The sequence below is a fragment of the Electrophorus electricus genome, chromosome 14 (assembly GCF_041902795.1).
Source record: "Electrophorus electricus isolate QZ-2024a chromosome 14, ASM4190279v1, whole genome shotgun sequence".
In the NCBI taxonomy this organism is placed as follows: domain Eukaryota; kingdom Metazoa; phylum Chordata; class Actinopteri; order Gymnotiformes; family Gymnotidae; genus Electrophorus; species Electrophorus electricus.
This window is the reverse complement of record NC_137510.1, coordinates 21,446,134-21,459,528: the sequence shown is the minus strand read 5'-3', so window position 1 is coordinate 21,459,528 and position 13,395 is coordinate 21,446,134. Positions and strand designations below refer to the sequence as shown.

The 13,395-nt window shown below is 38.7% G+C and overlaps 1 protein-coding gene across 1 annotated transcript; it reads right to left on the bottom strand.

Annotated features, from left to right (window-relative positions):
• Positions 1 to 1,055: 1,055 nt before the first annotated feature.
• On the bottom strand, positions 1,056 to 13,095 carry mtx1a (metaxin 1a). The gene is made up of 8 exons (XM_027000053.3): positions 12,980 to 13,095; positions 7,091 to 7,160; positions 5,986 to 6,065; positions 5,165 to 5,257; positions 4,448 to 4,630; positions 3,887 to 3,963; positions 1,865 to 2,022; positions 1,056 to 1,637 (listed from the first exon to the last, which is right to left on the bottom strand). Exons 1-8 carry the CDS (start codon positions 13,058 to 13,060, stop codon positions 1,417 to 1,419), a joined length of 963 nt encoding a protein of 320 aa, XP_026855854.1. The 5' UTR covers positions 13,061 to 13,095; the 3' UTR covers positions 1,056 to 1,416.
• Between the last annotated feature and the right edge of the window lie 300 nt (positions 13,096 to 13,395).

Here is a 13,395-nt window from a genome sequence, read left to right as displayed (position 1 = left end):
AATGGCGGTGCTGGTCATCAAAATCAGCATGAATGAAACATATTGACTATACTAAGCCTGGATTGTCAAAATGCAGCTGTCCGGGAACACAATCAGAATTCTTGATATCACTGCACTGACATTGCACATCCTTCATCCCCCCCCCATCCACAAATCTTTTCTAAGCATAAAAAAAATAAATAAAATAAAAATAAAAAAAAACCCCAGAAAGAAAGAACCCTATGGATAACAGCAAAACAGAACATGCAATTATATAACAGCAACACTGGATGATTTCAGCCTACTGGAAAAAAGGCTGAACCTAGCAAAGCCAAAGGAGAAATAGAACAGCCTTACTGCTCACTGTTATTTACAATTGTATGTAGATGTACACATTTAGCATATTAGGGTGCCATTAGCTAGTCACAGCAATACAGAGATAAAAAGAAAACTGTGATATATGGCAGCACCAGACTGATAGAGGTTTACTTGTATAGAAGAGGGTGCGTTTATATAGTAAGTATCTTCAACAATGGTATTCAAAGTAGTACATCAAATCCCAGTGTGGTCCAATATTTTGTAATCACAGATAAATGATTGGACAGCTAACAATTTCTTTGTATTCACATCAGACTCCTCAGTAAGAGGGGCTGGAAAATCTGTAGTACCTGGATCTGAACTGCAGTGGTCCTCAGTTTTATACATCTTTCCCAAATACAAACTGCCTATAAATTCCCATTCTAGATATCTTGCAAACTGTGCATACATTGTGCAGGCACACTGACAAATCACACTTGCACACTCATGTAACCCTGCAGGAAACGCTAAGAAAACCAAAATGCTTTGGTAAAAGCTATTAAAGATCAAAGCAGCATATAGCATGGTATTCAGATTAATACTCCAGTGCTACATTATATTTGGACTCAACAACAATTTACATTAAAATGTTTCAATCTACTAATTTCCTGCACCTAGAAAACAAATATTAAATCTATGAGTTCAAAGGTTCACCTACAATGTATCTGAAAGCCTACTGCACAAAACAAACAAACAAAGAAAACAATATAATAAAATAATCAGTGTAAGGTGCCATTTTTATTTTCCTTGGACACTGTGGTGACTATTCACATTATTTGCAAATCTATTACAAAGACAAGCAGGAATGTATGTCCCAATAAAGAAAGCAAGAAGGCAATACTGTTCTTACAGGTGGCATGAAAAGAACTTTGTTTATCAGCTGTTTATAAGTAAAGGGAAAAAACATTTTTCTTGACACACTTCATTAGTTAGTTGTTTCTTGGTTAGTTACTGGTTTACAAGCAAAATTTGAGCCAAAGTGCCAATCCCATCATAGAGTGAACCTAACCTTCCTCAAAACATGAATCTCAAAATAACTTTTGTTCTTCTGCATCCTGTCATTTCATGCTCCGCCCTCCATCAGTCTTCCTCTTCCTCTTGAGCTGGGCCAATGGAGGCAGCACCTCTTGCTGGCCCCTCCTCCTGCACATGCTCAATAGCCACAATGCCGGAAAGGAGAGCATAGCTCAACATGGCTGCTACAGCCACCAGGACAGACAGCAGCTGTTTGCGTCTCTTATATGGCTCGTGGTCAAAGTCACTCCCCTCCTGTGAGCTGGATGCTGGACGACTCACTCCCTCTGTCAAAACACAAATTGCAGACTTCACCATGCTTGTACATCAGGGCATTAACTGCATCTTAAAACACACCATCATATGCTATTAAATTTGAGCCATAGTCAACTATGGAGTACAACAGATTTGTTATAATACCTAGACTCTTTCAAGTAACTTTAATTACAAAACTTGACATAGTTAAGTTAGATGCAATAAACATTGCTCTTCATAGGAGTGAGTGGTTCCTCACCTTGACCCTCACTTGGGAAGTAGAGGGACAGGATGTTGGTGCAGAAGTTGCTCAGGTTGTCCAAAGCTTTCAGGTGCTGCTGCAGTCTGCTGTTGGGCAGCTTGATCTTCAGTAAAGGCACCAAGTGGCCAAAGACGTAGGCATCGAGAGAGGAGGGCCTGTGGACCATATCTGAGCATCAGCTGAACAGAGCCAGCCTGTCCAATGGCGCCGGCCCATCCTGCAAGACCAGCCTGTCCGGCACAGCAAGGCTGAGCCAGCCTGGATGCTGCTCAACTGGGCCCAGCTGACACATGTGTTACTCCATGTCTAGAGTAAGAGTTAACTAATAGTATAATTATAGTATAATATAGTATAATTAAATAGTATAATAACAATAATAATAATAATAATAATAATAATGCTGATGTGCAAACAATCTTTAGAAAGTATTTTTAAAAAGAAGAATGGCCAAAGACTAAAAATGTTACAGACTAAGCACACAATTCACACAATAAACCGCTATTGATATTGTCAAATAAGAAAAAGGGAAAAAAGGTACAAAATATTCTCACAAAGAAAAATATTTCCTTTTGGGATGTATGAGTAGCCTTTAAAAGCCATAAAAATGCCTGGGACCATCATTTGCAACCCTAGATGCCCTTTTGAATCTATCAAAAAGCATTCAGGTTGTGTGAGATTGCAGTGAGTGGATGTTATGTAACTACTGCGAGGTGAGAGCCCTCATTATCCAGTAATAGAGTGTGCATCAGTAAAACCCAGAACAAGTCTGATAAGCGTGTTAAACACAAGTAACAAGCTAGACAGAACAGCCAATGCCGAATTAGAGGTACTGGAAATAAACACTCAAAACTAAAACCACTGGTAGGGAGGGAACACCACTCACCATCAGCCATACCTTTTCTATATCAATTGAGAAGGTAAAACACTTCAATACAACAAAATACTAATGCAGCAAGAACAGCCAAGCTGAGCAACTAAGAAACATAGTTAGCCCACAGTACACATCAGCCCCACTGGCCTTTTCATACGCTATGCACTAGCTGTAAATGTTTATGCAATGAGGCATGTTTATTTAAGCTGATGCATTGTAAACACTTGGTTAATTTAACTTTTGAGTTATTAGTAACAAATCTGTTTTGCTTGTCTTTTAATAAACTTCCTGGGCTTGGTTATGGCTTTATTCACTAAATAATTAACTACATATTTAACTTTTCATAAAAGCATCAATAATTCACATAAGGATAGTACACTTAAGAGGGCAATAGCTGATTAATAAACTAGACATAGCTAAAGGAGTGGACTACAATTCAAACATTGTATTTGATAAGAGATACATAAACATAAAATGATATAGCCTAAATTAAACATGGAAACTAGAAAGCTAATTCAAGTTTCCATGCAATTTTTGACAATTTAATGCAATGCAAGTATCAATCCTATTCCAGCCAAGGACGGATATGTAGATGGAACCAATATCACACAAACTGTTTATATCCTTATTTGGATTGTGTTTGGAATATTGGCATCGGCTGTTTTTCATTGGCCAATATGTAATACTGAAAACTAACAAAAAACAAATCATTAGCATGACAATAAATTAAATGACCAGTTAATCACCAGTCCTAAATCACAGTAGGTAAATCACCTTGTAATATCTCAGACTACAAGAGTGATATACACAAATATTGCCTTTGGCTAGTGAAGCTTTATAGCTGTAACATACCAGTTGTAGTACTTATTCACGAGGATTTAACGTAATTGTCCTTGACTGGAGTCAAGTGGAGATGCATATGCTTTACTGCCAATCTGCTGCTGTTGACATATAATGCCACCGAAACCAAGTGCCGCTGTTGACAAATAAGTTTGACAAATAAGGTCCTAGAAACAAAACCTCATGTGGATCTGCCCAGGCTGACTGTGGAACAGACTGGATTCAACCAAGGAAATAAGTAAATGTGAAATAGTTTTTAAACTAGTTTTAACAGAGGAGCCCACAGTGTTTGATTAACTCTGACTTACGAATCGCCGAAGAAAAATTTGTTTGAGCTGAGGCGCTGAGAGAGAAGATTCATGCACTCCTGAGCATCACGGTAGAGCTTCAGAAGAAAAGAAAGAAAAAACAGATGTTACAAAGGAAAAGAGGAATATTTCCCTTGAGCTGTGACTCTTTGTAGAAACAAAATGACTTCACAATATGATTACAAAGAATAAATCTCCATGCCACCATAAGGACCATGTGGCCACCACATTGGCCTCCATTGTCGTCATCATGATCATTAGTGTAGCTGAAGAGATAAGTGTGGTAATGAAATAAAAGCCTGCAAGTCTCTAAAGTGTTTGTGTGTTAAAGACACATCCTGAGGTAAAAACTGCTATCTAAATAAATTTTACTTTGCAGTCAAATGCAGGGCACCATCTTCTCAACTTCCTTGGCTGCCACATTGAGGTGCACATAAAGATCTAGTTTATCTGCATGCTGTCTGGAAGTGAAGTTATACTTTAGTAAATTTATACAACCCAACCCCCGGCCCGAAATCTCTGCACCACTGCCTCTCCAAGCTACACTGCTCCCTTCTCCACCTCTTTCTCGGCCTCCTCGCCGGCTTCCAGAGCGCCGTCTCCCCGCATGAGGCGTACTCTCTCCAGCTGCTGGTGCTGCATGCGGCTGGGCAGGAAGAAGTTCAGGGGGAAGGAGATGTTTTCTGCGTACCAACGCCGTGTCACCTCCACATAGTTCTTGGAATCAATCCACAGGGTGTATATCTTCGCGGGGGGGTGTTTGGTCATCAAGGAGGACGGAAGAGGAAAAGAAAGAGAGGGACAGAAAAGAAGAAGCGACATAAAATATTCCTAAAGAGCTTTGCTATAAAAACGCCTCCAAACGTTAATTGTTGTGCGGATATCCTGGTCGAGTTGAGCGCAATTTTTCAGTATGAAAGAACCACTGACGAAAACAACAATAAACACTGGATGGTTTATTACCATGCTCCCTTTAGTGTTCAGCAGTTAACCCCATTGGCTTGCACTGAAGGAAAACGGTTAGGAATCTGTATATACCTGCCAATAATTACTGTCGATAATAACCCACCAGCTCACCTAATGAGGTGTTGGGGGGAAAGGATGATGGGAAGGAAGGCTTTTTCTCTAGGGTAAAACTGCGGAAGGTCTGATTTAAGATATTAGACCACTTCCAAACACTGCTACTGCACTACACTTCTCTTTATCTGGTCACAGTAAGGATGGGATTGGATCATTTCTCTGTAAGGGCTCGCATCGTTGACCCTGTGTACTGCTCACCAGAGCAGGTACTAGCTTCTCCTCCAGCAGAGAGATGAAGGCAAGCGTGTCTGCTCCCTCTTTAGCCGACAGGTCGTAGTCCGCATTGTATTTCTGCAACACACAGAGCAATCGTGTCCCTTTACATTGGATGAGACTTCTCGGACTGAGGTCAAGCTTTCTCAGTACAGAACAACAATTTAATGATGCTTAAATTTGTGCAGAAGACTGAAGTTCAGTGCCAATATCACATACAAGAAGTACTGAAAGTCATACAGGCATTATAGAAGTTAATGTCTGACCTGTATACAACACTGCCCACTCTAAATGAAATCTAATAGTGAGCTCTAGAGTAGCAAGCTGTTATAAATTCATTATAAGAAAAGCATGCGCTTAAAATGGTCCCAAATGTGTTTTCAATCCTCTTGGGGAAACACTAATCTGCTCGAGTTAGAGGGCACCATAACGTTCCGGCTAATTCCCTCTCTCTCCTAAACAAAAAAGGTCGGCAGGAATAAGAGGGCATTGGCTGTTTTGGCAGGGAGAGCTTTCCATCCAGCTTCTAACCACAGCAGGAAACACTCGGTATGCAATTAAGCTGTTCTTCATAGTTCAAGAAAAGTCCAAAGGGCAAAACATTTAAAAGCAAAAGATACCACTTCTGGCTCTGGGGCTGCCATATGATGGACCATATTTTGCAAAACTTCAGTGACATCATGTGCTGAATTTACAGACTACAACTGGATCTACAACTGGAGAGTATCCAGCAAAACCTATAACCTTCAAAGATGGAAATGTCTCAAAGACTGCTGATGAGCAAAGCCCAATGGTAGTGCTGTTACCTGTTTCCTGAGATGGATAATAATCTTACTGGGATGAGAGAAGCTCCCCTCTTCTTTGGTCTTCAGAGCAGGGAGAGAACCTAGTACAGATCAAATAAAACAGTACTCAGTTATTGAGAGTATGCATAATCATCACATCCAGGTAGGTGATGTGATCCATAGTAAAGCTGGTGATGTAACTATGACAGTAGATGTAGCAGGCTGGTAGAAGTAGTTTATTACTGCTGTTGCTGTCTAGTACTGCAGACTGCCAACAATGATTGCTAATTCTAACCAGCAGTGACAAATCATTTCTTAGTACTAGTGGTATTCAAGCAGCTGAAGGAAAGCATTACTGAGGCATGACAGAGACGGACACTAATATTGAATTTCTTGGGCCAATACAATAACCAAATTAGCACCTTGCATTTAGCCTATACAATTTAAAGCAAATGCAAATATAATCTATATAAGAAATTCAGTGAGTGCAAGAAATGTTAACCTCTAAAAATGGATCATCACTAAATTTTACATAGCCATTTCACAGGTAAATGAGAATGTATTTTTTTAAAACATTTGTTGCTTTTAACACAATGGTGAGCAAAAATAGTTTATTTTCTAAACTTTATTTTCTAACCTTTCTCAAATATTAAGTGCCATTTTTCTTATAACTATAGTAATATAAAAAAAAATGCCCAAATTAAACAGAAGGATAGATGAAAATAAATTTGTAATTACCAGACAAAAATCCACTATCAAACCAATAATGATAAATTAAAAATGACAGGATAAATTAATAAATGTAGAAAAATAATATGGCAAATAATATAGGTAATGATATATTGTGCAGCTCCAGTAACATCAAGCACCGGAAAGGGATGGTGGGGAGTGAACAAAGAAGAAAAAGAACCAGAGATAAAGTCTCGAGATAAGGCCACTAAGAGGAAACAGAAGGTTCAAAGGGGGCCAGACCGCTTTATCGGTCAGGCCCACCTCACCAGCCCCATCTCTTGCATCTGACTCTTTCTGCCAGAACAGGGAATGTGATCAGCGTAAACGCAACTGGCTTGCATTAATGGTGACTCCAGAGACCAGTCACTGAAATTCACTGAGAGAAAAAACATACCTGTGGGACTCCTCCACGGGTTGGAGATTTTGTGGATTTTCAGCGGTGCACCAGTGAAGCGTGCATATGCCTGAAAAGGTAAAGGACCGTTTAAGAAGCCCAAACAGCTGTTTCATAAGCACACTGCGTAAGTACCGTAATTCCTTCATAACGCAATAGTAAAATAATTAACATCACTCAGGTTTCACATGTGCTTCACACATTAAAGATAGCATAGAACAGCACTGGTTGCCATTACATTAAAAATGGCAGGACTTTATATAAAACTGATCCCAGATCAGAGAATCTGACCAATTATGAATTTTCAATTCTCAAACGTTTTGGACACAAAAGACACGATGCATAAACAAACGTTAGCACAGCAATTTAGGCCAAAGACAAGCTAAGACCAAAAATAAGAATAAAAAAAAAAATTAAAACCATACAATTTACTGCTTACCCCAAATGTAATGTAGCCAAGACAAGTTTGGAGCCAAACCTTTGTGTGTTTAGTTTTGTTCTGGAGCTGAGACTAACCTAGATGACAATCAAGGCAAGCCTATGATGCCACTAATTAGTGTCCTATATACAGAAATCAAGAAATCATGTTCTTCAGATTATGTGTGTATAGGAACACATATACATACATACATACATACATACATACATACATACACACACACACACACACACACACACACACACGTATGTGTGTGTGTATATATGTATGTGTGTTCATATTTACATATAATCGGAAGAACATGCACATCACATCATAAACATAACCCCACACACCCTCTCACTCATTCATGCTCACTTGTGTAGAGCCGTTTGTAACTACAAATGCGTGGAAGTGGGTATATATGCATACATAATACATACATACTACTGAGTATAAGCCACAGAATATAATAACCAATAATTAACGTAATAGGTTGAGTTGGGGCCTAGCCTAAATAGGTTGAGTTGGGGCCTAGCCTAAATAGGTTGAGTTGGGGCCTAGCCTAAATAGGTTAAGTTGGGGCCTAGCCTAAATAGGTTAAGTTGGGGCCTAGCCTAAATAGGTTAAGTTGGGGCCTAGCCTAAATAGGTTAAGTTGGGGCCTAGCCTAAATAGGTTAAGTTGGGGCCTAGCCTTAATATAGTTATCTGGGGCTCGGACGGGTAAGGAGCAAACTTTGTTCCAGATTGAATAAAATGAGAAACAGCTTGGACTGGCAGAGGAGCAGTGGGTCTTATGAAATAAAGAGAGCTTTATCACCCTGCACAGACGTTAGGCTCGCTGTGGCTAGGACACCCAGCCAGAACAGAAAACAAACTATGAGAAACAGACAGGACATTAACATCAAGAACAGGACAGCAGGGCAAGCATGCTGAACCCCAACAATCATAAGTAAAACAGCCTGGCCTCATGCAACAAAGACACTAAAGCAAGCAGAAAACAGTGTGGAAAGCCAGTTTTGACCAGTGAGGACCTTTTCAGCACAAGTTTCTGATAGGGTGTGAAGCGTTAGAACAGTCAAGGTGGTAATATTGCAGATTCAAATGCCTAATATCCAGCTGGCAGCAGGTTTGTAAGGAGGAGAAAATGTTCGAAGGAACTGACAGGTGATTCACTAAAGACAGTCTAGGCCAAGTGCCAGGGACAAACAGGCTCTTAGCCATAGCCCTAGCCATACAGCCCTCCACTTCTACAAATAGTAGACAACAGCAATAACACAGGATCCAGCGTGCTGGTTTTCATCTCAATGAAGGGAACAGATCACTGTTCCTCTTGCAAAAAGAAAACAGCCAAACTTGTCATCCAACTCAGTGACTTTCTCTCACCTTCCCCTTTTGCACCCACCCAAATGAGAATACAGCTATTGTGTTGTTCTGAAAACAGGCTCAAGACAAACACCCAAGACAGCTCTGTATTAACCCAATGTTAGTGTTGGTATTTACTTGTCTGCGAAAATGACAAAACTTGCAAAAGAAAAAAAGTTAAGAGTTAAAAAGAACTCAACAGCATGAAAGTGTCAAAACAAGGGGGAAAACAATCCACAAATCCACATGATGTCACTCCTCTTCTATTTTGCACTGACACTATAAGCCGGAAATAAGATGTGGAAACGGAGAGATTGTTTCCAGATAAATGGACTAAGAGCAGGATTCTTTATGGTGGAGAATTGTCTGGTCTCATGCGCATTGGACTAGAATCACTGCAGACCCTTTGTCATCTCAAGATATATTCATTATACTGGTAAGCATGGCTGACAGCAGATGTAATGTCTTGTCTGCTTCCTTTCACCTGCATGATGAAACAAGACTATACCTGCAGAAGTGGTGAAAGAGAGGAAGAGACAGATGAAGGGAGAAACAGAAATAGAAATGGTGGGGAGAGGGTAACGTCATGGAAAACATAGCTAATTTCTTCCATCATGTCCTCGGGTCTTAAAGTTCTTGTTCAAAGCCATTTTAAGGACTACAAAGAGAAGAGCGTGAAAAGCAGGATTCCCTAAGGAGAAGAATGCTGAAGACAAGTGCTGAAGCTCTAAATACTGAACCACTTCACTGCTAACCATATCACTAGGTAGCTTTTATGAGGAGTTAATACCCATTATAGCTATGATGTCAATGTGACACCAAAGTTGATGGCTCAGTTAGGAAAAACAGATCTCCCTGAACACTTAACGAGGTGTTAAGTGTTAACATTTTTAAGTAGCCACCTTCTAGGAAATGTCATAGTAATTATACTGCTCTGAAAATCCCATCTTTTCTGCAAATATAGAATTTTAAATTTAGACATTCTATGGGGTCTACAAATGTCTTCACTCTCTCTGTGCAGTACACCATCTGCCAATCATATAGTGAAACAGCGGGATAGTGAAGCTGAAAACTGAAATTCTCAATTTTTTTTCCCCTGGTTTTAGCAGCACAGCCAGTTGGAACAGCCCCCTTAACAACATCAAAGGCTGACATCATGACTTCATAGGATTCCTCCACAGTTTTAAACTGTATATCATAAAAGCAGAGACATGAAAGCTCGAGCCTGGTCCAAAAGAAATGTGAACAGGAAAGTTGCTCAAGGCCAAACTACTGTGGGAACATGCAATTATTAGTTTACAGCATAACACCAGTATGTAGTAACTTACAGTAAACTCCCATCCTAGTGGATTCACTGCTCCCAGTTATACAGCTATAAGACCTTAAGTATTTGATGTTTGAGGTTTACTCAGCTCATCATTGTAAACATTTTGCAGGTATGAATAATCATAGGTTGTAGACTAAGTGATATTTTGCTTTCTTGCTACCTATCTCATGATATATACTATAACCAAATACGCAAAGGTAGGTACAGGAAAATCAGAACAACTTGGATGCCCAGAAATGGCTTGGAAAGTTCTAGATGGCATTTGGCTATATGTTTCCAGACAGACAGAGTAAGACTGCAATGATGTGTCACTAGCTGCTTGCTAGAGTCTGTGGTAATAGACCACACTACAGATAGAAAAAAACCTACCACAGGCCTTTTTCCAACCACCAAGGAGAGGAAAGTTCTCAACACAACTTACAAAAAGCACACCATCCAATGAGGCAGGCCAAAATATAGCCTGTCGCTTTTACATTGCTTAATTATTACAGTATGTTGTCTGAGGAGAAAAGGTGATTCAATAGTCCTTGGGGATGGCTTTCCTAAAATCTGTTACAATGTAGTATGTAATTTTAGCAAGTATGGACAAGACCAGGGTAGAATTGACCAATTGGACTTTCTTTAAACAGAGAGTCCATTTCCTCAGAAACAATCCATGTCATTTGAAAGTAAAAAGAATGGGAAATCTGGAAACCACATGCTGAATTGCATTAATTCCACATGACCATCGTGGTGCTATACAGACATCGACAGGGATTTCCTGGTGTGGTTGAAAGACAGTGGAAAAATAAGTTAAATCAAGGAATAGTTTCCAATAGGGGTTATTTCTCTACTTGCAAGAGATGACCCACGGGAAATACTTCTCCCATTTCCATTTACCATATTAATCATGTTTTTTACGCTTATGAGCCTAAATCCTGAATAAACAGTCAACAAAAACAATACAAACAGCCAACAGCAGACAACTGCAGTATCTGTTTACAGGACAGCAGTGCTGGAAATAGCATCAGGCAATGACAAAACAGATGTAGGGACAGGACTGCAAAGACACTGTAGAGTATGAAGTTGGGCATTTCCAATTTCAGCAGCACAATCTGTGAGTGCGAAGGCTGGTGCAATGCTAACACTACCAACAGCAGCCATTAAATGGCACATAGTGCGTGCTTTTATAAAATCTAAAGCATTTGAGGTTTGTATAAATCTTTACCAAACAAGTGTGTAAGGTTTAAGTAATATATTTGTACAGGTTCACAGAATGATTACAACTGATATAACAATGGTTTGTTGAGCATATATACAATATGCACAGAATGTTAATTTTCTGCTTTACTTTAAAATGCTTTATTTGCATTTTAGTTGTGAGGAAAACCTCTGGTAACCCTTTAAGTATGATAAGAATTTATGTATTAATGGCTCCTTAAATGTTTTCTGATCTTCATCTATATCATCATTATAGGTAATGAAGGTAGGATGTAACCAACACAAATAGCATTTTACAGCACCATATCTTGAACAGTTTACAACACTAAGGATAGTAAGCATCAAGAATACCTGTAGGAAAACTACATGTAAAAAGATTCTTATTGGATTTATGTGTTTCAAACAATTCAAGCATGGATTTGACCTGCCCTATCATGGTAAAGATTCACTCACAATGGTATAATCAGATTGCAGTAGATTCCTACATTGTAGGCTTAAATCCAGCCTTCTAGCATCATAACAAAACTGAACCTAATCTGTGCAGGAAATTTAGGCTGTAACAGATCATACAGAAGATGGGCTTCTAATTTAAAAAAATGCTATGAATAAATACAGAATTGAATGTTAGTGAAACCAGAGTATAAGGTTTAATAAAAGCATATATATTGGCCACTTGGTCCAAATGAATATTTATGCTAAAATTAAAGAAAAATACATATATTTTTGTATGTGCAGTTGTATGAATACATGCTGTGCAGATCAGCATCTGCCCATAATATTCCTACACCATTACTTCCTGGCTTCGTGGCATGCGGTATTTGCATACAGTGAACATTTAATATTCTCATATTTTCATCCTCGTACCCCAGGTAACTGACAAGGCTTAGCTTTCATTGAACATATCCTGCCACCATAGAGAAAAAGCTAAGAGAACCTTTCACTCTAATACAGTTGCTGGACAAACAAATAAAGGTTACACTATGCATTTCCAACTCTGTGTGTCTGGGAGAGATTTTATGAGTGAAAATGGTTTTACTATGAGAGAAAAAACAGATCGAAACATCGCTCAAGGTGTTCTGGGTGATGAGATATACAGGGGAAGCTCAGCACTCGTTATATCCACATGTTAAAGCACAACCAAAGGCCAAATCTTGTCTTCAATGCAGGAAATGATCGAGTAAAGTACTGCATTTCTCAATTTCCAAATGATCTGCATTTAGTATGAACTTTGAACTGGCTAATTTAGCTAACTAGTTAGCTAGCTAGCTCTGTACAAAAAGAGACTACTCATGTACTTAAACTGGCTTGCTTGGTGCTCTTGTTTAAATAAGTATTCCTCAGATTGAATAAAGATAAATAATTTAGATGTCTCTTTTAGATGTCAATTGGGTAATCGAAAATTACATGTGTAAAAGAGTGGGAATAATGTTAGGAATTATGTAGCCAGGTAAAAACTAAAGGCACAACCTAATATTGACCTCTATAGGTACTGCTCCATTGACGAATGTCTTGTGCAACGCAAATACAGGTAAATAAATACGGTTATAGGTTTTAAAAAAAACATACATGGAGACTTACCAAGACAACGAGACTATCGGAATCGACTGAAGGTAAACCCCAGCTGCCTTTCCAGCAAAACAACTCTAAGAGAGCCGCCATCTTGACAAAGCCAAACAACCTTTCACACGGAAGTAATTCAGGTACCTTATCCGACGGAAACGATTTCAGTAATTTAGGTGAGTGTAGGCTGACCTAATTCATCATGCAACACCAAATCATAATACATTAAAACAATCAATCAAACAAAGAGTTTAGGATATAATAAATGGTTTTATAATAAATATAATATATGGTTTTATGGATTAATATAAATATAAATAAGTATAATATATAATATAAATATAATACATGGTTTTATTATATACCTTAATTTTATTATTTTGCATGTTTGTTGTAAATAGATAAATATGAAGAGCAAATAAAACCGTATATTT

Excerpts from the sequence above, each read along its gene's own strand:
- mtx1a (XM_027000053.3), bottom strand. The coding sequence starts at position 13,060 with ATGGCGGCTCTCTTAGAGTTGTTTTGCTGGAAAGGCAGCTGGGGTTTA. Across the intron at positions 5,258-5,985 it reads TTATCCATCTCAGGAAACAG|AAATACAATGCGGACTACGA; the intron begins GTAACAGCACTA and ends TGTGTGTTGCAG. Across the intron at positions 4,631-5,164 it reads AGAAGCTAGTACCTGCTCTG|ATATACACCCTGTGGATTGA; the intron begins GTGAGCAGTACA and ends CCCCCCGCGAAG.